This window comes from Salvelinus fontinalis, unplaced genomic scaffold, assembly GCF_029448725.1.
Source record: "Salvelinus fontinalis isolate EN_2023a unplaced genomic scaffold, ASM2944872v1 scaffold_0402, whole genome shotgun sequence".
Taxonomy (NCBI): domain Eukaryota; kingdom Metazoa; phylum Chordata; class Actinopteri; order Salmoniformes; family Salmonidae; genus Salvelinus; species Salvelinus fontinalis.
Window position 1 is genome coordinate 71,698 of NW_026600611.1, and position 27,195 is coordinate 98,892.

At 43.6% G+C, this 27,195-nt stretch overlaps 1 protein-coding gene across 5 annotated transcripts in view; it reads right to left on the bottom strand.

Annotated features, from left to right (window-relative positions):
• The window catches only part of LOC129845914 (receptor-type tyrosine-protein phosphatase F-like), a 93,514-nt gene that overhangs the window by 21,855 nt on the left and 44,464 nt on the right, over positions 1-27,195 (bottom strand). For 4 of the 5 annotated variants that reach the window (XM_055913852.1, XM_055913854.1, XM_055913853.1 and 1 more), the window contains 2 exons: positions 23,619-23,812; positions 2,605-2,631 (listed from right to left, as the gene is read on the bottom strand). In XM_055913852.1, coding sequence (XP_055769827.1) covers positions 2,605-2,631; positions 23,619-23,812 — 221 coding nt within the window. The remainder of the gene's footprint in view (positions 1-2,604; positions 2,632-23,618; positions 23,813-27,195) is intronic. The other variant, XM_055913855.1, reaches the window with a different exon arrangement.

The window sequence follows — 27,195 nt, forward strand, 5'->3', positions numbered from 1 at the left end:
CACCAACCTCAGAAGCACAGCAGCGTTGAGTGGAGCTGTGTTCCCCCACTTGAAGTGTATTGAAATGTGTCGGTGTTCATATCAAAGCTAAGGCAGAGTAGAGGTGACTGAAGGAGTGCTGCAGACTAGGCCTGCGTCCCAAATAGCACTTTATTCCCTTACAGTGCACTACTTTTGACCAGGGCCCAGAGGACTCTATTCAAAAGTAGTACACCATATGGAATAGGGGGGCAGTTGGGACACGGACTAGAACTCACAGTTCTGCCTGAGAACCCCCTGCGCTCCACCCCCAACCAGATTTCTCACACACTCCCCTCCCTAAACCCTCCACACTCCCCCACTTCAAGCCGTACACCTACACCCTCCACACTCTGGGCTGTACACCTACACCCTCCACACACCCAGTACCACCCACCTTCCTCACACAACACACTTGGTAAGTAAGAAGCCTAAGGAGGAAAGGAGAAGCATTTTAAGGAGAAAATGAGACAAGGAAATTTCCATGAGAATTCCTAAAAATAAATGTTGTTCCTGTTATGTGACGAGGGAAATGTTCAGTTGGACGAGACAAGGACCTGCTGTAAGAAGGTTGCTGACTGATTGACGACTGACAGACTGACAGAGAGTGAAGGTGGAGAAGCGTTACCATCTACAGGTAACTGCCAAAATAAAGGAAACACCAACAAAAAGTGTCTTAATAGGGAATTGGGCACCACGAGCCAGAACAGCTCAATGCGCCTTGGTATAGATTCTACAAGTGTCTGGAACTCTATTGGACGGATGCAACACCATTATCCCACAAGAAATTACATAATTTGGTGTTTTGTTGATGGTGGTGGAAAACGGTGTTTCAGGAGCAGCTCCAGAATCTCCCATATGTGTTCAATCGGGTTGAGATCTGGTGTCTGAGATGGCCAGGGCATATGGTTTACATAATTTTCATGCTCATCAAACCATTCAGTGATCACTCGTGCCCTGTGAATGGGGGCATTGTCATCCTATGGGAGCATAGCCATGGTAGCCAAAATAATCGGCATCTGGGCCTGCCCAGCATTTTTATACACAACCCTAAGCATGATAGGATGTTAATTGCTTAGGAACTGCTCAGGAACGACACCTGTATGAAAGAACCTGCTTTCAATATACTTTGCATCCCTCATTTACCCAAGTGTTTCCTTTATTTTGGCAGTTATCTGTATGTGCAAATTAAGATCTAGCTAGAAAGAGACGATCCAGCGAGAAAAAGATACTGTAGATAGTGAAAACAGAGAGTAGAAATAGAGGTGTAGTGAAAATGGCCTAGGGTAAAAAAGAGGAGGGAGGAGAGAGGAGCAGAAGAAATTAATGGGACTAGGATATAACTAGAGAACTTATGAGATCAACTGTAGCATGATAATAATGCTCAATTCAGGTCATGTATAAACTGTAGCATGATAATAATGCTCAGTTAAGGTCATGTATAAACTGTAGCATGATAATAATGCTCAGTTAAGGTCATGTATAAACTGTAGCATGATAATAATGCTCAGTTAAGGTCATGTATAAACTGTAGCATGATAATAATGATCAGTTCAGGTCATGTATAAACTGTAGCATGTTAATAATGCTCAGTTAAGGTCATGTATAAACTGTAGCATGATAATAATGCTCAGTTAAGGTCATGTATAAACTGTAGCATGATAATAATGCTCAGTTAAGGTCATGTATAAACTGTAGCATGATAATAATGCGCAGTTAAGGTCATGTATAAACTGTAGCATGATAATAATGCGCAGTTAAGGTCATGTATAAACTGTAGCATGATAATAATGCTCAGTTAAGGTCATGTATAAACTGTAGCATGTTAATAATGCTCAGTTAAGGTCATGTATAAACTGTAGCATGATAATAATGCTCAGTTAAGGTCATGTATAAACTGTAGCATGATAATAATGCTCAGTTAAGTTCATGTATAAACTGTAGCATGATAATAATGCTCAGTTAAGTTCATGTATAAACTGTAGCATGATAATAATGCTCAGTTAAGGTCATGTATAAACTGTAGCATGATAATAATGCTCAGTTAAGGTCATGTATAAACTGTAGCATGATAATAATGCGCAGTTAAGGTCATGTATAAACTGTAGCATGATAATAATGCTCAGTTAAGTTCATGTATAAACTGTAGCATGATAATAATGCTCAGTTAAGTTCATGTATAAACTGTAGCATGATAATAATGCTCAGTTAAGTTCATGTATAAACTGTAGCATGTTAATAATGCTCAGTTAAGGTCATGTATAAGTTATGTCTCATATCATAGAAAACTGTTTTTAAGGAAGAAGAGGCACTCTGTTACAGTTACATTACATGAAAAGAATGATGAGGTGGAAAAGCTTATTTCACATACTATGTGTTCCCTGTCTAGGTCTTTCTAAAGGGAAATGTTCCTACGAGTCTGACTGCTTGAGGTTAAGGGAAGGAGAGAGTGTTAGTCCCCAGACAGAGAGATAGAGAGAGGGAATGGGAGAGGATAGGGAGAGAGAACAGAGAGAGCTCCCCATGGGCCCACGGACCTTCAAACTGCATCGCACCCAGCACACACTACACACTTCTCCTACTCACATAGTCCATGGTATCCTCAACGTTCCACTGATGACAGGGAGCAGACAGGAGGGAGGGAGAGAGGAAGTCAAACACAGAACAGCATAGATGGAACAAAAAAAAAGATTGAACTTTTTTTTCTCTGTAGGTAAGAAAAGGGCCATAGGCCATCCTACAGGGACTGCAACAGTGGCATGCTCAGTCTCCAGGTGATTAGTGACTGGAAGACTGGGAGAGGAAACTAGAGGGGGAGGGAAAGGGTTAACATGCAGTAATGGATACAGGTAGATGGGTGGAGGGAGGGTGGTTGCTCTCCACAGCGCCACCTAGTGAGCAGGGGAGCACAGCTCCTAGTCCTGAGGGGCAATCTGTGTTGGTTGGGACATCCCTGCTGATGTACTTGATGTGTGGGTTTATCGATCAGGGGAATACAATTATCAAAAGACAATCCTGATAACTTACCTGCAACATCATTCCAACAAACATATACTGTGTCTGAAAACATGTCAATATGTATATCCCAACCCTTGACCAAACATAAAGGTTCCAAACAAATTCATCATTCTTAGAAATTCTTAGAAAGTGGCCTGCATGGTTTTGAGACACAAATCGACTACCTTGTTATTCCATTGGTATGATTGATGCTTTTTGTTCAGATATTTCAGATGGCCAATAGTGGGTGACATCCAAGCCAGGATGAGATTATATGAACCAACACAAAAAGGAAGATAAGCAATAACAAGAAAAATCCTCTGAGATATAGGGTGTAGGAAGTAACTCTGAAGTCTAACTCGGTGTGTGTGTGTGTGTGCGTGTGTGTGTGCGTGTGTCTGTCTGTGTGTGTGTCTCACTGAGAAACAGAGAGAGAGAAAGACAGAGAGAGAGAGAGACAGAGAGAGAGACAGAGAGACAGAGAGAAGTAGAGAGAGAGACACTCATAGCTATTGGCTGGTGGTTTAGCTGTCCTGTGCTGATGTAATGTGCCTGTCAGTGAGTTGAGATTACATTTCACCTTCAGAGGTTAGAGCCCTTTTGCTTATTCAGCAGCCAGTTTGGAGATTACATTTTTCTTTTTTGCCGTGAGGTACCTGCACCACCTATTCCCTTCATTCACACTTCCCTTTGAAATAAAGCTGGCTAGAGCCCCTTAAACCCTACAGCCCCCTCCCAGCCTTCCTCCCAGACCCCCTCCTAGGCTCGCCCCCTCCATTCTTCCCCATTTCTCCCAGACTCAGCCAGTAGAGGCTATTTCTCTTCTGAGTAAAGGCAGTAATGGCTGATGGAGATTCTATTTGGTCTCTCTCTCTCTCTCTCTCTCTCTCTCTCTCTCTCTCTCTCTCTCTCTCTCTCTCTCTCTCTCTCTCTCTCAAACGCCCGACACATAGCAGGTACCACAGAAGAATTGATTCAGAGACACAGGGCATTTGTATTCTGCTCCACGACCTTGCTGACTAACGGAAAATAAAAGACAAAGGGACGCACTCCTTTTTCTAGCTTCTTAAAAAATTGCCTTATCATAAACAAGGGCTGCAGGGCGGGCAGACCAGGGGCGCAGTGCTAGTCCCCTATTGGAAGTGCAGGTTATGCACTAAATCAAGGAAAGATGCATCATCATAGCACAGCGAACGCTAAGGACAATAAACAGTCTGAGAAACTGTCTGTAACAGTCCTGACCTGTTTTATGTTGTTTTTTATGTGTTTATGGTCAGGGCATGTGTTTTGGGTGGGCAGTCTATGTTATCTGTTTCTATGTTGGTTTCGGTGTGCCTGGTATGGCTCTTGATTAGAGGCAGGTGGTTTGCATTTTCCTCTAATCAAGAGTCATATTTAGGTAGGGCATTATCACTGTGTGTTTGTGGGTGATTGTCTCCTGTGATGTCTTCGTGTCGTTATCGATGTTTTTTCACATATGGAGCTGTTTGGCTGTTCGTTTTGTTTCGATGTCGTCTGTTGCCTGTTCGTGAGTTTACGTTCCAGTTATGTAAGTTTATGTTCAGGTTTTCGTTCTACGTCGTTTTGTTATTTTGTAGTTTGAAAGTGTTTTGTTTAGTTTTCGTGTTGCCATCTGCATCATTGTAATTTATAATAAAGATGGCATATTTCCCAGACTCCGCATTTTGGTCAGAAGATCCTTCTCTCCTCACCTCATCTGAGGATGAGGAGAGCGACAGCTCTTACAGAATCACCCACCAAAATACAGAGACCAAGCGGTATGGGAATGCTCGACGGAGCAATAAGGATTTCTGGACTTGGGAGGAGATATTGGACGGTAGAGGACCTTGGGCTCAACCAGGGGAATATCGCCGTCCAAAGGAGGAATTGGAAGCAGCGAAGGCTGAGCGGCGCTGGTATGAGGAGGCAGCGCGACGACGCGGTTGGGAGCCCGTGAGTAAGACCCAAAAATTTCTTGGGGGGGGGCACACGAGGAGTGTGGCAAAGCCGGGTAGGATACCCGAGCCAACTCCCCGTGCTTACCGTGGAGGTAGAAGGCGTCGTACTGGTAAGACACCGTGTTATGCGGTAAAGCGCACGGTGTCCCCAGTACGCGTGCTTAGCCCAGTGCGGGCTATTCCACCTTGCCGCACTGGGAGGGCTAGGTTGGGCATCGAGCCGGGTGCCATGAAGCCGGCCCAACGTAGCTGGTCTCCAGTACGTCTCCTCGGGCCGGTGTACATGGCACCAGCCTTACAGGTGGTGTCCCCGGTTCGCCTGCATAGCCCAGTGCGGGCTATTCCACCTCGCCGCATTGGCAGGGCTACGGGGTTCATTCAACCTGGTAGGGTTGGGGAGGCTCGGTGCTCAAGAGCACGTGTCCTCCTTCACGGTCCGGTATATCCGGTGCCACCTCCATGTACCAGTCCTCCGGTGGCAGCCCCCCGTACCAGGCTGTCTCTCGGGGTTCTCTCTCCTGCTGTTTCCTCCTCTCCAGCGCAGCCGGTGCCTAGACCACGCACCAGGCTGTCTCTCCTTCTCCTCCCTACAGAGCTATCTGTCTCCCCAGCGCCATCTGAGCCATCCGTCTCCCCAGCGCCATCTGAGCCATCCGTCTCCCCAGCGCCATCTGAGCCATCCGTCTCCCCAGCGCCATCTGAGCCATCCGTCTCTCCAGCGCCATCTGAGCCATCCGTCTCCCCAGCGCCGTCTGAGCCATCCGTCTGCCATGAGCCTGCAAAGCCGCCCGTCTGCCATGAGCCTGCAAAGCCGCCCGTCTGCCATGAGCCTACAGAGCCATCCGCCAGACAGGAGCCGCTAGAGCCGTCAGCCAGACAGGAGCCGCTAGAGCCGTCAGCCAGACAGGATCTGCCAGAGCCGCCAACCAGACAGGATCTGCCAGAGCCGCCAACCAGACAGGATCTGCCAGAGCCGCCAACCAGACAGGATCTGCCAGAGCCGCCAACCAGACAGGATCTGCCAGAGCCGCCAACCAGACAGGATCTGCCAGAGCCGCCAGCGAGCCATGAGCAGCCAGAGCCGTCAGAGAGCCATGAGCAGCCAGAGCCGTCAAAGAGCCATGAGCAGCCAGAGCCGTCAAAGAGCCATGAGCAGCCAGAGCCGTCAGTGAGCCATGAGCAGCCAGAGCCGTCAGTGAGCCATGAGCAGCCAGAGCCGTCAGAGCGCCATGAGCGTCGAGAGCCGTCAGCCTGCCATGAGCGTCGAGAGCCGTCAGCCTGCCATGAGCGTCGAGAGCCGTCAGCCTGCCATGAGCGTCAAGAGCCGTCAGCCTGCCATGAGCGTAGAGAGCCGTCAGCCAGCATGGACCTGCCAGAGCCGTCCAAACAGGACCTGCCAGAGTCCTTCAGCCGGGATCTGCCCCTTGTCCCGGTGTTGCCCCTTGTCCCGGTGCTGCCCCTTGTCCCGGTGCTGCCCCTTGTCCCGGTGCTGCCCCTTGTCCCGGTGCTGCCCCTTGTCCCGGTGCTGCCCCTTGTCCCGGTGCTGCCCCTTGTCCCGGTGCTGCCCCTTGTCCCGGTGCTGCCCCTTGTCCCAGTGATGGTCCTTATCCTGGTGCTGCCCCTTGTTCTGGTGCTGCCCCTTGTCCCGGTGCTACCCCTTGTCCCGGTGCTGCCCCTTGTCCTGGTGCTAGCTGTTTATTTAGGGGAAGGTAGTGTTAGGGTGGGCATTAGAAGGGGTAGAAAGAAGAGGGGAGTGACTATGGTGGTATGGGGACAGCGTCCTGAGCCGGAACCACCACCGTGGTCAACTGCCCACCCGGACCCTCCCCTGGACTTTGTGCTTGTGCGCCCGGCGTGCGCATCTTGAGGGGGGGGTACTGTAACAGTCCTGACCTGTTTTATGTTGTTTTTTATGTGTTTATGGTCAGGGCATGTGTTTTGGGTGGGCAGTCTATGTTATCTGTTTCTATGTTGGTTTCGGTGTGCCTGGTATGGCTCTTGATTAGAGGCAGGTGGTTTGCATTTTCCTCTAATCAAGAGTCATATTTAGGTAGGGCATTATCACTGTGTGTTTGTGGGTGATTGTCTCCTGTGATGTCTTCGTGTCGTTATCGATGTTTTTTCACATATGGAGCTGTTTGGCTGTTCGTTTTGTTTCGATGTCGTCTGTTGCCTGTTCGTGAGTTTACGTTCCAGTTATGTAAGTTTATGTTCAGGTTTTCGTTCTACGTCGTTTTGTTATTTTGTAGTTTGAAAGTGTTTTGTTTAGTTTTCGTGTTGCCATCTGCATCATTGTAATTTATAATAAAGATGGCATATTTCCCAGACTCCGCATTTTGGTCAGAAGATCCTTCTCTCCTCACCTCATCTGAGGATGAGGAGAGCGACAGCTCTTACACTGTCTCTGTTTCATAAAGTAATTGATGTGTTTCTTCACTAGCAAGGTTTCTGTCTGGAGTTCAGAGCGAGCCATAATCGTAATATATTCTATTTGTACTTTGTGATCACACACTATTTCCTTAGTAGCAGTCTCAGTAGCTTGGAAGAAAAACTATAGAATGGGATAAGCTATTCCAGAAACTAAAGGGCCATCCTAAAACACTTCAGGCAACATCCTCAGAAATCCGCATTACATGTGATACTAGATGTAATATTAGATGTGATATTAGATGTCATATTAGTTATGATATTAAATGTAATATTAGATGTGATATTAGATGTAATATTAGATGGGATATTAGGTATAATATTAGATGTAATATTAGATGTAATATTAGATGTGATATTAGATCTAATATTAGATGTAATATTAGATGGGATATTAGGTCTAATATTAGATGTAATATTAGATGAAATATTAGATCTAATATTAGATGTAATAGTAGATGTGATATTAGATGTAATATTAGATGTAATATTAGATGGGATATTAGATGTAATATTAGATGGGATATTAGGTGTAATATTAGATGTGATATTAGATGTAATATTAGATGGGATATTAGGTGTAATATTAGATGTGATATTAAATGTAATATTAGATGTGATATTAGATGTAATATTAGATGTGATATTAGATGTAATATTAGATGGGATATTAGGTGTAATATTAGATGTGATATTATCTGTGATATTAGATGTAATATTAGATGGGATATTAGATGGGATATTAGATGTAATATTAGATGTAATATTAGATGTGATATTATCTGTGAAATTAGATGTGATATTAGATGTAATATTAGATGGGATATTAGGTGTAATATTAGATGGGATATTAGATGTAATATTAGATGGGATATTAAATGTAATATTAGATGTGATATTAGATGTAATATTAGATGGGATATTAGATGTAATATTACATGGGATATTAGATGTGATATTAGATCTAATATTAGATGTGATATTAGATGTGACATTACATGTGACATTAGATGTGATATTAGATCTAATATTAGATGTAATATTAGATGTGATATTACATGTAATATTAGATGTGATATTAGATGTGATATTATATATGAGATTAGATGTGATATTAGATGTAATATTAGATGTGATATTAGATGTGACATTTACATGTGATATTATATGTGATATTAGATGTGATATTAGATGTGACATTTACATGTGATATGAGATGTGAAAAAATTAAAATTAAAATAAATGTTTACACTGTCACTTCTGCATTATGTTACCAAACCCGCCCAAAGGATTACAATGGCAGAACATTTTAGATATATCATTGTGTTTACTTGATAGCTACCTACACATATAGCTAGCTAGAACAAAGTGTTAATAAGATAAAAAAAATAATTTAAGGGGCCTCCCGGGTGGGGCAGTGGTCTAGGGCACAAGAGTCTCTGGGTTCGCGCCCAGGCTCTGTCGCAGCCGGCCGCGACCGGGAGGTCCGTTAGGGCGACGCACAATTGGGCTAGCGTCGTCCGGGTTAGGGAGGGTTTGGCCGGTAGGGATATCCTTGTCTCATCGCGCTCCAGCGACTCCTGTGGCGGGCCGCAGTGCGCGCTAACCAAGGGGGCCAGGTGCACGGTGTTTCCTCCGACACATTGGTGCGGCTGGCTTCAGGGTTGGAGGCGCGCTGTGTTAAGAAGCAGTGCGGCTTGGTTGGGTTGTGCTTCGGAGGACGCGTGGCTTTCGACCTTCGTCTCTCCCGAGCCCGTACGGGAGTTGTAGCGATGAGACAAGATAGTAATTACTAGCGATTGGATACCACGAAAATTGGGGAGAAAAGGGGATAAAATTAAAAAATAAATAAATAAATAAATACATGTAAAAGATTTAAAAGCAATACAAATAAAAGTTCTCCAGTAGGCATCTCCAGAGGGAGCTAAGAGCTGTGTTGTCAGTCATTTCCCAGCAGCTTCAGTAAAAAGGCAGATCCTCAGGAGGACTTAGCATATTAGGACATGCAATATTATCTGTGATATTATATTATCTGTGATATTATCTGTGATATTAGATGTGATATTAGATGTAATATTACATGTAATATTACATGGGATATTAGATGTGATATTAGATCTAATATTATATGGGATATTAGATGTGATATCAGATGTAATATTAGATGTGATAGTAGATGTAATATTAGATGTAATATTAGATGTGATATTAGATCTAATATTAGATGTAATATTACATGGGATATTAGATGTGATATTAGATCTAATATTAGATGTGATATTAGATGTGATATTAGATGTAATATTATATGGGATATTAGATGTGATATTAGATGTGATATTAGATGTGATATTATATATGATATTATGTGTGATATTAGATGTGATATTATATATGATTTATGTGTGATATCAGATGTAATATTAGATGTGATAGTAGATGTAATATTAGATGTAATATTAGATGTGATATTAGATCTAATATTAGATGTAATATTACATGGGATATTAGATGTGATATTAGATGTAATATTATATGGGATATTAGATGTGATATTATATATGATATAATATGTGATATTAGATGTGATATTAGATGTGATATTAGATGTGATATTATATATGATATTATGTGTGATATTAGATGTAATATTAGATGTGATATTAGATGTGACATTTACATGTGTTATTATATGTGATATTAGATGTGATATTATATGTGACATTTACATGTGATATGAGATGTGACATTTACATGCAATATTATCTGTGATATTAGATGTGATATTATATGTGATATTAGAGGTGATATTAGATGTGGCATTTACATGTGATATTAGATGGGATATTAGATGTGATATTAGATGGGATGGGATATGTGATATGGCAAACATCGGAGTTGAGAGTACTCCCCATAAACAGAACACTTCAAATGTGTGTATCAGAAATATCTTAGCTGGAGGCTATGTCATCACACAACACAAATTATCTCCACAACCCATAAAAACACTTGACCACACTTGACCACTTGAACACTTGACCAGTCAATAACCGAAGACGAGTGAAGGGAAAAGGTTGACACATTCTCATTACACAGTGAACCATGAGAAAATAGTGTGCATTTGACTTAAGTTGAGTGGAATTGAGTGGAAAAGCTCTTTGATAGAATGTGTTGTGAGTCTTGACTGTAGTTTTTAAAGGAGGAGGTGGTGGGAAGGTGAGGTGTAGGTGTGGGTGCGCTACTGAACTCTATACTACCTTGCAGCCTTGGAGTAGCTGCCAGTCACAGCATCCTTCTTTGGGTGATGTCACGACTGTGTGACGGTGGCCCCTGAGGGACAAACTGAACACATCAAAGGCCCTTTAGCCTGTTTGACCTCAGTGTAAATGAGTCAGTGAGTAGAACTGGAAGGCCGGTACACAGAGTACCACATAGAGCTTCAAGGCTGTGTGTTTGTGAGTGGATGTCTGACTCTGAGGCTGTACTCCAAATGGCTCTCTATTTTAAAAGTAGTGCACTATATAGGGAATATGGTGCCCTTTGGGATGCAGCCTCTGACTAAGCAGTGTTTATGCAGTATGTGTCACACAGTGCAGGTCAAAGGGTACTCCACTGCTTGAGCCACTCACTCACTCACTGACACCAGAAAGGTCAATGCTACTGGACTACAGGACTCTGGACAACACTACAGCTATAATCTACTCTGCCCTGCTGCACAGTTCTATTAATAAGAAACTAGACCACTCCATTGACTGTTAGAAAAGGTCCTTCATCTCCAAGGTCATGGGTTCATTTCCTGCAGGGATCGTATAGACTTAGTCGCATTGAGTACCTTATTCCTCTTGGAGTGACTATATGTACTGTGTACTGTATAAGGAGCAACTGGCCTGCTTTCGTTATAGATACTGAAGAATTTATAGATATTCCTTTGTCATATATATTTGCTTAGGCCTAGGTTGTATTTTGTTGACTTCTAGAGACAGTCTTATCTAGCGTTATTCATTTAACGGTGGTGTTTATTTCAGTTGAAGAAAGCCTCAGAGATGCTTTGTCAAGATGAATTATCTGGGCAGATGTTGCTTGAGGAACCTATAATTCACCCACAGCAGCAACAGAGAGAAACGTTCAGCATACTGTAGCAACAGTAGAGACAAGCATCGGGTGCAAAGGTCTCCCAAAATAAATTGAAAATCTCCCTTTTCTTGACGTTGTACTTTTCTTTATTTCATAATTCCTTGTAAAACAGAGAGAGGCCTCTGACACTGAATACAAAATAAATGAGCCCTTCTCCTGATGCTAACAGCATGAGCTTACAGCTAGAGGATAACAGCTCCTTTCTGTTTTAAAACGGAAACGACAGTAGACTGTCTAGTGCCTGCTATTCCAACAGCGAAAGTGGAGACCGCAGCTGAAAACATCCTTTTAAGTAGCAGACACTTATAACACAGTGAGTACAACACCCACACTGACACGAACCCGTCTCATTATAAAATTGCCATATCTATCAATTTTTCCTGTATGCTATGTATCTCATAATTTCCTGTGATCAAATGACTGTCTGCCTGGCACTTGACTGCGACAGCGTGCCTGATACCACTACATCTCTCTCTCCCTCTCTCTCTTTCTCCCTCTCACCCTCTCTCTCCCTCTCCATCTCTTTTTAATGAAGAGTGTCCCATTACCTGTCCTTTAGCAGCGTAGCAACTCCAATCCTTTTCGGAACATTTCGTTTTGTGACGGGTGGTCAGTCGCTCAAGCAGTTTTAATACAGCTCTATGGTCGTGGATGGCAGAAGGCAGTATATATGTCTTGCTCCATTTAGCTTCACACATAGCTGCCTGCCTGAAACGTATCGAAGCATGCCTGGCAGCTCTGCTTGAACAGGATTAAGGAAATACCTTAGGGATGTGGGTTAAATGGAAGGAGAGAAGACTATCTACTGTATGCTGAACAAAAATATAAACGCACCGTGCAACAATTTCAATGATTTTACTGAGTTACAGTTCATATAAGGGAATCAGTCCATTGATATAAATTCATTAGGCCCTAATCTATGGATTTCACAAGTCTGGGCAGGGGCACAGCCATGGGTGGGCCTGGGAGGGCATAGCTCTACCCACTTGGGAGCCAGCGCCAACAATCAGAGTATGTTTTTCCCCACAAAAGGGCTTTATTACAGACAGAAACACTCATCAGCTGTCCGGGTGGCTGGTCTCAGGTGAAGAAGCCGGATGTGGAGGTCCTGGGCTGGTGTGGTTACACATGGTCTGCGGTTGTGAGGCCGGGTTAGACGTACTGGAAAATTCTCTAAAACAACGTTGGAGGTGGCTTATGGTACAAAAATTAACATTACATTATCTGGCAACAGCTCTGGTCGACATTCCTGCAGTAGGACATACCAACTGCACACTCCCTCAAAACTTGAGACATCAGTAGAATTGTGTTGTGTTACAAAACTGCACATTTTAGAGTGACCTTTTATTGTCCCCAGCACAAGGTCCACCTGTGTAATGATCCTGCTGTTTAATCGGTTTCTTGATATGCCACACCTGTCAGGTGGATGGATTATTTTAGAAAATAAAATATGCTCACTAACTGGGATGTAAACACATTTGAGCACAACATTTGAGAGGAATAAGCTTTTGGAACATTTCTGGGATATTTTATTTCAGCTCATGAAACATAGGAACAACACTTTACATGTTGCGTTTACATTTTTGTTCAGTATAGTTTTTAGAAGCAACTGTGCTACTGTTAACAAGCACTATAGCGTTCAAATTAATTGTTGCAGACTACACTCGTGGAGAAGTCACTAACAACTAACAAATACACAACATTCAAGTCGTAGCCATTTGACAAGAAGAATGTGTGTACTGCCATTTGTGACGTTACAATGTGCACTGTGAAGGTAACAAGAAAGAGAGAGAGTCCAGAGCCTCTTTTCTCCTCTGTGCAGTAAATATATGCCAGAGTGTGGGCTTCAAGCACCAAGGTTGCCCTTGTTTAGCGATAATCGCTCCTTACCACCCACACACCACGACAGACTCTCTCCCCCTCCCCAATTCCCCTCCTCTTTCTCTCCTCTCTCCCTCCCTTTTTCCTCCACTATCTCTCCCTCACTCTCTCCTTCTCTCCTCCACTCCCTCCCTTCTTCTCTCGATCTCCTCCACTCTCCATCTCTTCCTCTCCCCCTTCCCTCTCACAGTGACCTGTCTCTGCTGAAGCACACATTTTCCAGGGCTCCAGGAGACACAGATCCATGTTTGACAGATCAAGACAATCTTATCTGATCAGACAAGCCTCACGCTTCACAGCCATCAACACTGGGGCCTCTTAGAATCCTTCAGTTGTCCAAAAATAAGAGAAAGAGAGAAGAGAGAGAGAAGATAGAGAACGAGACAGGGAAGACAGACAAAGAGAGGGAGATAGAGACAGAGAGTGTGGGTGTGCGTGTGTGCGTGTGTGCGTGTGTGTGTGTGTGTGTGTGTGTGTGTGTGTGTGTGTGTGTGTGTGTGTGTGTGTGTGTGTGTTTGTGTGCGTGCAAGTGAGAGAGTGTGAGTGAGTGTGAGTGAGTGAGTGAGTGAGTGAGTGAGTGAGTGAGTGAGTGAGTGAGTGAGTGAGTGAGTGAGTGAGTGAGTGAGTGAGTGAGTGAGTGAGTGAGTGAGTGAGTGAGAGAGAGAGAGAGAGAGAGAGAGAGAGAGAGAGAGAGAGAGAGAGAGAGAGAGAGAGAGAGAGAGAGAGAGAGAGAGAGAGAGAGAGAGAGAGAGAGAGAGAGAGAGAAAGAGGGGAAACTACCAGAACCCGCTGGATTCTCCAATTACATTTAACAAAATACAAACCACGAATTCCAATTGGCTATACTTACACACTTTAACATCATCTTCAGCTCTGGCATCTTCCCCAATATTTTGAACCAAGGACTGATCACCCCAATCCACAAAACTGTGGGATATACTGTGGGATATGGGTTAAGAGCAACCTTGGGAAAATCCTCTGCATTATCATTAACAGCAGACTCGTACATTTCCTCAGGGAAAACAGTGTACTGAGCAAATGTCAAATTGTCTTTTTACCAAATTACTGTACGACAGAAAACGTATTCACCCTGCACATCTGAATTGACAAACAAACCAAAACAAAGGCAAAGTCTTCTCATGCTTTGTTGATTTCAAAAAAAGCTTTTGACTCAATTTGGCATGAGGGTCTGCTATACAAATTGATGGAGAGTGGTGTTGGGGGAAAAACATACGACAATATAAAATCACAAACAACAAGTGTGCAGTTAATATTGGCAAAAAACACACACATTTCTTTCCTCAGGGCTGTGGGCTGAGACAGGGATGCAGCTTGAGCACCACCCTCTTCAACATATTTATCAAGTAATTGGCGAGAGCACCAGAACAGTCTGCAGCACCCTGTCTCACCCTACTAGAATCTGAAGTCAAATGTCTACTGTTTACTGATGATCTGGTGCTTCTGTCCCCAACCAAGGAGGGCCTACAGCAGCACCTAGATCTTCTGCACAGATTCTGTCAGTCCTGGGCCCTGACAGTAAATCTCAGTGAGACAAAAATAATTGTGTTCCAAAAAAGGTCCAGACCACAAATACAAATACAAATTCCATCTAGACACCGTTGACCCAGAGCACAAAAAAACGATACATACCTCGGCCTAAACATCAGCACCACATGTCATTTCCACAAAGCTGTGAATGATCTGAGAGACAAGGCAAGAAGGGCTTTCTATTCAATTCTACAACCACCTAAAAGGAACAGATTCCCAGACCTTCCATAACATGAACCTGGAGAAGAGTCCCCTAAGCAAGCTGGTCCTGGGGCTCTGTTCACAAACACAAACACACCCCACAGAGCCCCAGGACAGCAACACAATTAGATCCAACCAAATAATGAGAAAACAAAAAGAGAATTACTTGACACATTGGAAATAATTTACCAAAAGACAGAGCAAACTGGAATGCTATTTGGGACTAAACAGAGAGAACACAGTGGCAGAATACCTGACCACTGACAGACCCAAAATTAAGGAAAGCTGTGACTATGTACAGACTCAGTGAGCATAGCCTTGCTATTGAGAAAGGCCTCCGTAGGCAGACCTGGCTCTCAAGAGAAGACAGACTATGTGCACACTACCACAAAATGAGGTGGTAACTGAGCTGCACTTCCTAACCACCTGCCAAATGTATGACCATATTAGAGACACATATTTCCCTCAGATTACACAGATCCACAAAGAATTAGAAAAAAAGTCTGATAAGTCTGAAGTTTGATAAACTCCCATATATATCTATTGGGTGAAATACCACAGTGTGCCATCACAGCAGCAAGATATATGACCTGTTGCCACAAGAAAAGGGCAACCAGTGAAGAACAAACATCATTGTAAATACAACCCATATTTCTGCATATTTATTTTGCCTTGTTCCAACACTACATAGCCATAATATGACATTCGAAATGTCTATATTCCTTTGAAACTTTTGTGAGTGTAATGTTTCCAGTTCATTTTTGATTGTTTATTTCACTTTTGTTTATTATCTATTTCACTTGCTTTGGCAATATTTTTCCCATGCCAATAAAGCCCTTTGAATTGAAGTGAAAGGAGAAAGAGAGAAGGAGAGAGAGGGGAGTCAGGTATAAACATGAACGGTAAAGGCGTCGTAAAGCACTGGGCAGGGAGTTGGCAGGCAATTAAACCTTTATGTTCCATAGAGTCTCTAACCTCCACGGCCAATCATTTGATATGGTGGAATTTACTCTGTCATTAAGGCTTTTGTCATAAGCATGACAAAGAGAGCAGTAATCCAAGCTTGCCTGCTGTTCTAAAGAGATGACCCACAGCCACAGTAAAACGACTAGGGGAATTTTAAAGCTTCCTTCAACTGAAAAACAACACACTACTAAGCCTATAGTGATGACAGCTTACAGTCTAGCTAATGTGTTAGTTTCTCTCTCACTGAAATGCTGTTCTCTCTCTCTATGTCTATAGTGATCACAGCTTGTAGTTTTGCTAATGTTTCTCTGCGACAAGCTCATTTCAATTCAATTCAAAGGGCTTTATTGCCATGGGAAACACATGTTTACATTGCCAAAGCAAGTGAAATACATCTTAACAAAAGTGACCAATCTCTGTCCTTGGGTGTGTAACGTTGTATAAGCGACCGAGGGGAATGGTGATGGCCTCTTTCAAACAGATTTAGTTCCCAGGCTTCATCAGTAGCAGGAGCCAGAGAGACTGTTTTTCATGGGGCTGACAAGGACGTGAGTGCCATAAACACGGGCACAGCCGGCCGTGGTGGACTGGGGAGCTCTGCTCTGGCATTAAGACCTGAGCCTGGCAAAACAGCCCAATGAAAGTGATTCAGCACCACACCAGGGACGGAATCCATCCATCACAGAGAAGAGTGTGATGTATATACGACCGACCGAGAGAGATCCAACTGATCTGACAATGTGTGTGTGTGTGTGTGTGTGTGTGTGTGTGTGTGTGTGTGTGTGTGTGTGTGTGTGTGTGTGTGTGTGTGTGTGTGTGTGTGTGTGTGATGCATATACAACAGAGACCCAACTACACACAACCTAATATAGATGGATCCTCATCCTCCAAGTATTATTTAATTACCCTTATTTTACTCCTTCCTCCTCCTCCTCCTCCTCCTCCTCCTCCTCCTCCTCCCTACCAAATCAGGCCATATGTACTGTATGTATAGCAGATCAAGCAACAGCTCATGGGGATCTGTGGGGTCTGTTAGTGTGTGTGTATAGCAGATCAGAGCAACAGCCAATGGGCTCTGTGGGGTCTGTTAGTGTGTGTGTGTATAGCAGATCAGAGCAACAGCCCGTGGGCTCTGTGGGGTCTGTTAGTCTGTGTATATAGCAGATCAGAGCAACAGCCCGTGGGCTCTGTGGGGTCTGTTAGTCCGTGTATATAGCAGATCAGAGCAACAGCCCGTGGGCTCTGTGGGGTCTGTTAGTCTGTGTGTATAGCAGATCAGAGCAACAGCCCGTGGGCTCTGTGGGGTCTGTTAGTCTGTGTATATAGCAGATCAGAGCAACAGCCCGTGGGCTCTGTGGGGTCTGTTAGTGTGTGTGTGTATAGCAGATCAGAGCAACAGCCCGTGGGCTCTGTGGGGTCTGTTAGTCTGTGTATATAGCAGATCAGAGCAACAGCCCGTGGGCTCTGTGGGGTCTGTTAGTCTGTGTATATAGCAGATCAGAGCAACAGCCCGTGGGCTCTGTGGGGTCTGTTAGTGTGTGTGTGTATAGCAGATCAGAGCAACGGCCCGTGGGCTCTGTGGGGTCTGTTAGTCTGTGTATATAGCAGATCAGAGCAACAGCCTGTGGGCTCTGTGGGGTCTGTTAGTGTGTGTGTGTATAGCAGATCAGAGCAACAGCCCGTGGGCTCTGTGGGGTCTGTTAGTGTGTGTGTATATAGTAGATCAGAGCAACAGCCCGTGGGCTCTGTGGGGTCTGTTAGTGTGTGTGTGTATAGCAGATCAGAGCAACAGCCCGTGGGCTCTGTGGGGTCTGTTAGTGTGTGTGTATATAGTAGATCAGAGCAACAGCCCGTTGGCTCTGTGGGGTCTGTTAGTCTATGTATATAGCAGATCAGAGCAACAGCCCGTGGGCTCTGTGGGGTCTGTTAGTCTGTGTATATAGCAGATCAGAGCAACAGCCCATGGGCTCTGTGGAGTCTGTTTGTGTTTGTGAACAGACCCCCGGGACCAGCTTGCTTAGGGGGCTCTTCTTCAGGTTCATTTTCCGTAGGTGATGGCTTTGTTATGGAAGGTTTGGGAATCCCTTCCTTTTAGGTCTGTGTGGCATTCCAATGCAGGGGACTAAGGAAACTACTGCAGACTATTTATTGATTCTAATATGAAAACACTCCACTGGTTTGGCAAGAGACATTTAATAAGAAACATTACAAATAAAAACGGACCAATATCTATGAATAAAAGTAGGAGGAAAAACTCTCTAAAATCAGCGATCAATTTGTGTGATGGTCAGTCTGAGTTGTGAGAGGAGTGTGTGTGTGTGTCTGTGTGTCTGTCTGCATGCGTGTGTGTGTTGCTCCACAGGGGAGAGTGGGGTAAGTTGAGTCATTACTCCGTCAAGGGAAATATAGTATTGTTTCTAACAAAGAAATCTACATATATTTCAGAATGTGTATCCCTGGAAATAATCAGAATTCATTTAAACATTGCAGTTTTGAGAACATATCTTATCCATAAAAAGTGGTCTCTTGGCACACTTTTGGGGTAAATTGAGGCTAGGGGTAAATTGAGGCCAGGACAGGGTAAGTTAAGCCGCCTACAAATGTCTGTACTGAATAAATATTACCACTACCATTTTAAAACCATGAATATCTTTATTCCCCAAACACAATTCAACACAATCACAATCTGTTGTCTTTTCATAATGTTAAGCATCTTTTGACACTTAACACCTACAGTAACAGACACTTTGTACTTTTTTAAACACTTTTAACATAAGCCAGATCCTGTTGTTACCTCATATCCCAGCAAAAATGCCTTTCATTATGCCTGGGAAGAAAACACTTCAATTCGCTCAAATTACCCTAAGACAAACATTTTGACTATATTAGCTCACACAGCTACAAGGATGCACTTTCATGCAAGGTTTAGGACCTCATAATATTACAGTAGCTTAAATAGATCCCAACTGACGTATAAAACAATCTTAAAAATATCTACTTTGGGATAGATACAAGCATCACGAAACCTCTAAGTGTCACGGCTGTTTAAAGGAGAGGACCAAGGTGCAGCGTGGTGAGCGTACATACTTTTTATAGTCGATGTCGCCATCAAAACAATAAACAATACCAAAACAAACCGTGAAGCTTAAGTCTATGTGCCATCAAACAAAGTTAACTTCCCACAAACACAGGTGGAAAAAAGAGCTACCTAAGTATGGTTCTCAATCAGAGACAACGATAGACAGCTGCCTCTGATTGAGAACCACACCCGGCCAAACACAAAGAAATAGAAAACATAGAAATGAAGAAACTAGAATGCCCACCCTAGTCACACCCTGGCCTAACCAAAGTAGAGAATAAAACCTCTCAAAGGCCAGGGCGTGACACTAAGACAATACATTTATTTGACTTGGTGAAAATCAGCTTTTTGGACCTAACTTGCTTACCACTTTTCCATGTGGTTTCTTCCTTCACACACTCCATGAAATTATGACCTCTTCTTAAATATTTGGTCAAATTATTAATTTTGTGTATGGTTTCCTAAAAACAAGGATGGCTCAACTTATTCCTTTGGCTCAACTTACCACACTCTCCCCTACTGTACGTGTAGAGTCAAGTCACTTTCATCACTATCAAGTCCATGTGTGTGCAAGTCCATGTGTGTGCAAGTCCATGTGTGTGCAAGTCCATGTGTGTGCAAGTCCATGTGTGTGCAAGTCCATGTGTGTGCAAGTCCATGTGTGTGGAAGTCCATGTGTGTGCTCGCGTGTTCGCGTGTTCGCTCCTGTGTGTGTGTCATTGCCTGTATCTGTGAGTCATAAATGTGGTAGGGGGATGAAGAGGCAGAGGCCTTTATCAAGCCCTGCTTCTTGCCCAGATAAGACAGGAATGCACCTCATGAAGGAAATCAGAGGTGAGACGTCTCTGGGAGAGAGAAAAACAATGTGAAATGACCAGAACGATCGGCCTCACACCACATGATAAGTATACATGACTTTTCAGCTTGGCCAAGGAGTGGTGCAGTGTGTGTGTGTGTGTGTGTGTGTGTGTGTGTGTGTGTGTGTGTGTGTGTGTGTGTGTGTGTGTGTGTGTGTGTGTGTGTGTGTGTGTGTGTGTGTGTGTGTGTGTGTGTGTGTGTGTGTGTGTGTGTGTGTGTGTGTGTGTGTGTGTGTGTGTGTCGAAGGAGTGGTGCATCACAGAGACCAGATGAAGCAGCCATCAAGGAACAGAGATTTGAGAAGTAGTCTTTAGGTGGCTGTCTCATAGCAAGGTCACAGGAAAATGGTTGGTCATCAGCAGTCTGTTGGAACTAGTCTGATGTCGCGATAGCTCACGTTCTGTTTCACAATGAAGTAAAAAGAAACATGAGCACAGTGGACAGTCTGCTTGACCCAGCTATACCAATTATTTATCTTATATACTGTATGGTACAACTTTTTAACTAAACAAAAGTGTTTAAAGGGTCAGTCTGCAATTAGAAAAACAACAGACCAGCTGTCGTGCCACGTACGAATCGCACGCTGCAGATTTAAGGTGCACAAGCAGAGTATCCCACATTCACAGCACAGCAATACCAATGCCAGTGATGTGGATAATACAGTAGATTTGCCTGAGCGAACCGCTGTAAAACAGCAGCAGAATCAGACATGTTGTCTAGTGAATTGTCTCGTTGAACATCTCATCACACCTCCATACCTACCGTGTCAGCTAGGCTTGCCTGCAGCTATCTGAGGAGAATGGCATGGCGTGCTACCACTGATAAGCTGAGAAGCTGGAAGAGGGTTTGACACTGTGTGCTTCAGAGAGAAGGAAGGCATGCTCCCACAAGCTAATACCAGGAGAACACCTTGTACCTACACCCTCTCCCTACCGTACCTCACACGGAAAACTACAACATTATAAAACGACTAGAGATCTTCCTACAGTATATTGCTAATACAACTAGAGAGAGAGAGAACCAGAGAGTTTGTATGTACACTACCGTTCAAAAGTTTGGGGTAACTTAGAAATGTCCTTGTTTTTGAAACAAAAACTATTTTTTTGTCCATTAAAATAACATCAAATTGATCAGAAATACAGTGTAGACATTGTTAATGTTGTAAATGACTATTGTAGCTGGAAACTGCAGATTTTTGGAATATCTACATAGACGTACAGAGGCCCATTATCAGCAACCATCACTCATGTGTTCCAAATGTTCATATTTTTTTTCTTATTTTTTTGTGTTATTGACTGTACGTTTGTTTATGTGTAACTCCGTGTTGTTGTTTTTGTCGCTTTTTATGTTAGCTAATCCAAGTTTATAATTTTAAAAGGCTAATTGATCATTAGAAAACCCTTTTGCAATTATGTTAGCACAACTGAAAACTGTTGTGTTGATTAAAGAAGCAATAAAACTGGCCTTCTTTAGACTAGTTGAGTATCTGGATCATAAGAATTTGTGGGTTCGATTGCATGCTCAAAATGGCCAGAAACAAATAACTTTCTTCTGAAACTCGTCAGTCTATTCTTGTTCTGAGAAATAAAGGCTATTCAATATGAAAAATTGCCAAGAAACTGAAGAACTCGCTGTGTACTACTCCCTTCACAGAAAAGCGCAAACTGGCTCTAACCAGAATATAAAGAGGAGTTTTAGATGCACCCATCACAACTGAGCATAAGGACAAGTACATTAGAATGTCTAGTTTGAGAAACAGACGCCTCACAAGTCCTCAACTGGCAACTTCATTAAATAGTACCCACAAAACACCAGTCTCAACGTCAACAGTGAAGAGGCGACTCTGGGATGCTGGCCTTCTAGGCTCCTCTGTCCAGTGTCTGTGTTCTTTATCCCATCTTAATTTTTCATTTTTATTGGCCAGTCTGAGATATATTTTTCCTTGCAACTCTGCATCCCGGAGTCGCCTCTTCACTGTTGACGTTGAGACTGGTGTTTTGTGGGTACTATTTAATGAAGCTGCCAGTTGAGGACTTGTGAGGCATCTGTTTCTCAAACTAGCCATTTTGAGCCTGCAATCGAACCCACAAATGCTGATGCTCCAGATACTCAACTAGTCTAAAGGCCAGTTTTATTGCTTCTTTAATTAGCACAAAAGTTTTCAGCTGTGTTAACATAATTGCAAAAGGGTTTTCTAATGATCAATAAGCCTTTTAAAATGATAAACTTTGATTAGCTAACACAACGTGCCATTGAAACACAGGAGTGATGGTTGCTGATAATGGGCCTCTGTAGATATTCCATAAAAAATCTGCCATTTCCAGTAGTCATTTACAACATTAACAATGTCTACACTGTATTTCTGATCAATTTGATGATATTTTAATGGACAAAAAATGTGCTTTTCTTTCAAAAACAAGGACATTTCTAAGTGACCCCAAACTTTTGAACGGTAGTGTCTGTGTGTATGTGTGTGTGTGTGTGTGTGTGTGTGTGTGTGTGTGTGTGTGTGTGCGTGCGTGTGCATTCCTTATCAGGATTATGTTTATGCAGTTTATATTCTTAATTTACGATTACTACAACAAGATGGTGAAAAACCCAAGCAACAATATAAAATAACCTTTTCCTGGAATAACAAGGCAGTGAATTTACATTCTCAATTACATAAAAGGCAGGCAACCCTAAATTCATATCTAAATACAAAATCACCCAATACATTTTCATCAGCAGCATAGCTAGAGACTGAAAACAGTTGTTATGGTATTTTCATCCCTGCCTGGAGAAAATGGAGAAGGGAGGATTTGTTCACTGTGGGTTTTAAAGGCACATACACACAGGACATAAACAGGACCTTTTCAATCATGTTAAGAGGAGTAATGAACTAATCATAGTGATTGATTACCACTCTCTGCCACTGACAGAGAGTAACAGTTATTACTGAGCAAAATCCATCTCCTCCAGGTCTCCATTCCGGGTGACAGAAAACTGTGTGAGGTGAATCTTTGAAAGTTTGAGAGACCTGGGTTCTTTGAGCGTTTGCTTGAGCCTTCCTGGAGTACCAAATGGGCAGGCTAGCTCAATCAAGCACAGATTAAGTATTCATTGGTTTGCAGTTAAAGTATTAGAAAGATTGCAAATACCATTTGTACCAAGGTTTGACTGGGACATTGGAGAGGGAGATGACGGTGAGGGAGATTGGGATTTACAGTACATTATGTTTGGTACTGAGTGAGTTGGTGTCATCCAGTAGCTGCAACAGACAGTACCTGTGCCTCAGGTAGTATGTGTAGGACTGAGCAAGCTGAGTGGCAGTGGGACAGTACCTGTGCCTCAGGTAGTATGTGTAGGACTGAGCAAGCTGAGTGGCAGTGGGACAGTACCTGTGACTCAGGTAGTATGTGTAGGACTGAGCAAGCTGAGTGGCAGTGGGACAGTACCTGTGCCTCAGGTAGTATGTGTAGGACTGAGCAAGCTGAGTGGCAGTGGGACAGTACCTGTGCCTCAGGTAGTATGTGTAGGACTGAGCAAGCTGAGTGGCAGTGGGACAGTACCTGTGCCTCAGGTAGGGAGACATCCATGATGTTGGGCTGGCCTCGTGGCTCTCCGTTCTCCAGTCGCGAGTAGACCACCTGGTACCCTCTGATCTGGCCATGCTGCTTCACCTGGAGGGGGGGCTTCCACGTCACCCTCAGAGCTGTGGAGTTCAGGACATCCGCCTCCACCTTCCTGGGAGGAGCTCCAGGCACTGGGGAGAGAGGTTAATAGGTAACAGAGTTTAGGTAACAATTGAGGTTAGGTAACAAGTTGAGCTTCAATTCTGACTGAGGGATACAGCTAGGCTTAAAACCTTACAGACAGAGTCTGCGCCGAAATGGCATCCTCTTTTAGATGCACCCATAGAATCATAGAAGACGACCAACCAAGCCTGTTCCAAACGCAGTGCTCTATAGCTAGCTGGATCTCTATCAGAATGGCATCTAAGCTTCATCCGCAGCTGAGCTACTTTTGAAGGTTAGATCGATCAAAGTGTCTCATGTGGTCCCTTAGGGGGGACGTTGACTGCTGGGTTGAGTGGCCAAACTTTATGTTTCCTGGCAGAGGAAGAGCAGAGCTGCTATTGAAACAAGCTTATTACAAGCCCCTCCAGGATGCATGGTCAGCTACAAGGGGAAACTTTACATGAATACAAATATGACTTCAATAAAAATGAGAGGATATAGCGTGGCTTGGTAATGATAGCCAATAGGAAGCAGCAGAGAGTAAGAAGGAGAAGAAGGAAGTTAAGTGGTACAGGTTATAAAGGCCTGTATTAAGAGATCAATGTACAGATATAAGCAGATTGTTAGTGTAGTAGTCTAGGCAACACAACACCACGCAGCGGAGAGAAATGGCTCAGTATCTGCCAGTCAGCACTACGCACAGCAGCTCTGCTAATTGAAACCATTTAACCTCATAATACATCTGCAAGCTTCCAGAATCCTGCAGAATCCTGCTGCCTACACTGACCTTCAGAAGAGGAAAAGTCAATATGGCTGTTGTATTAACAGATAAACACAAAGCCCAGGTCTGCATCCCAAATCATACCCTATTCCCTATATAGTTCACTACATGTCAAAAGTAGTCTACTATGTAGGCAATAGAGTGCCATTTACAATGCATACCAGGCCTGTGTAAAATGGAAGAGGTACATAAGCAGAGAAGCCCAGCATGTATACACTCACATACTGTACACACGACGCTGTTGAAGTCTTTGAGGTTTGGTCTTCAAAGGTTACAATCCAAAGAACTGCTGGGTTTAATTTGTACTTGCTGGTTTCAAACTGAACCAAAAGCGATGTCACAATGGACCCTATTGTTTTAAAACAACACAGACTATCATATTTCAGTGTTGGGGATGTTACAGATGGACTGGGCTGTTGGACTCAAACTGCGGCCAGCAGCGATTGTCTTTCTCCCATCCATCTCTCTCTCTGTATCTCTTTCCTCATGTCTCACTCCCTTTCCCTCTCTCCATCTCTCAGCCTCTCCCTCCTTCTGCCCCCCCACCCCACCCCTCTCTCTTTCGCCATCGTTCCCTGGCTGTCTGATTCTCATCAGAGAAAGAACTCCCACTCCCTCCAATGGAGTCTCCATGGAAACCTTGTTGCAGAGATGGAGTGGGTTCATGCCAGGTTCTCTTGTTTCTAGAAAGTACCCTCTACTCATGCCACTTGGCTGAAGTTGCTAATGCACTTTTTCCAGAATCCCACTGTGTGAAGGCAATCAAGCTCATATAATGTGCTTGTCAGCTCAGGGCAGTGGGAAAGCTATTCAGCTGGTCATTTAATAAAGATCTCAAAGAGAACGGGAATGTATAGTCCTAGTCAGTTGGGGGCCCCTTATCCCAGTGTGGCAGAGGACATGGACCCCCTGGAGTTCCTCAAATAACCATTGCTTGTCAATGGTTCATATTTGCACTATTGGTTAGTTGAGAGGTTCTTGGAGAAACCTTTAATGGTTCAATGTCGCAACGGGTCCAGAGTGGAGGCGTGGCTTAGTAGGGGTGGGACTATCTATTTTTTGGCCACCGTTAAGAGTAAAAGTAATTTCTGTTCGTTTGTTCTGTTGTATTGTCATCACATGTTAAGGTTGAACACTGACAGCTTAGTAGCTTCAATGAGGTTCACAGAGGTGTATGAGTTCCTTGAATTGGAATAGTTACCACTTTATTACTGTATGTAATCAGAAATGTTATGATTATTAATATTATATTCAAATATGTAATGTCCATAGAAATTCAAAGAACATTTTACTTTGAGGAGTACAAACTTAACATGATGAAAAGGAATAACATTTCTACTAACAGGTGACCAAAAAAAACTATCTGAAAGTCAAGCCTCCAAAAAGCCACAACTTCCATCTGATAGGCTGCCACCTCTACAATATATTATTAGGAAGGTTTCAAATGTAACCCCTCCCATCAGAAAAAGGTAATGGTTTGAACCTTTACACAGGGGTTCCTCAAAGACCCTTTTCAGAGGGGTTCCTTGAGGAACCTTTTTCAGCTGTAAAGGTTCCGCCGTTGTGGCAACCCAAAATGTGTTTCCAGACACCTTTACTTTTAAGAGTGTACAGACAAGGCAGACAGACAACTGTAGCTCCCAGCACACAACACAGCAGACATGAGAGACAGCCCAGCGTTATACTGTATATACCCCACCATCAGGGATATACAGCTGTATCTCAATAATTATAGGCTGAGAGATTGGCTTAATTTTAGTTTATTAAAACAAATGAATTGTGAGCCAGAGGCCCAGCCTTCAAGGCCCAGCGCACCCTAACTACAGTGTCAGAGAAAATGAGACTTCACTGTGATTGGACAGGGAATCAGGCAGGCAGCTCTGTGGGTGCTGCTGTGCTGTGGGGGTGGGGGGATCATTGGTGATAGAGTGAGATCGAGGATGGAGAGACAGAGAGAGAGAGAGAGAGAGAGAGAGAAGGTAGAGGGAGAGGTGAGAGAGAGAGGGGAGAGAGAGGGGACAGAGAGCGTGAATGGAGAGAGGGGAGAGAGAGAAAGTGGAGAGAGAGGGGGAGAAAGAGAAGGGAAAGAGAGAGGGAGGAGAGATAGAGAGAGGACACAGAGGGATACAGCAGAGGATGCTGCTGCACTGAAAATGGACAGATGTTGGAAAAATGCAGTGGGTGTGTAGAGAAAACATTTAGCAGAGAGAGGGGGGGAGAAAGAGATGGAGAGTGAGAAAGAGGGAGACAGAGGGTGAGAGAGAGATCGAGATAATTAAGCAAGAGCGAGAGAGAGAGGGAGGGAGGGAGAAAGAGGGAGGGAAAGAGATGGGAGATAGAGAGATGGGGAGAGAGAGGGAGGGATAGAGAGTGAGATGGAGAGAGGGGGTGAAAGAGAGAGAGGGAGATAGAGGGATGGAGAAAGAGGGAACGAGAGAGGGAGAAAGAGAGAGAGAAGGAGAGAGAAAGGGATGAGAGAGAGGGAGATGGGGAGAGAGGGATCCAGAGAGAGAGGTGACACAGTCAAGGTTATTGGATGTGATTGAGTGGGAGAGGAACATCGTGCTTAACTAAAAACAATGCTTTGCTTCTGCTTGTCTCTTGCGAAGGCATTATTGGCTGTTTCTA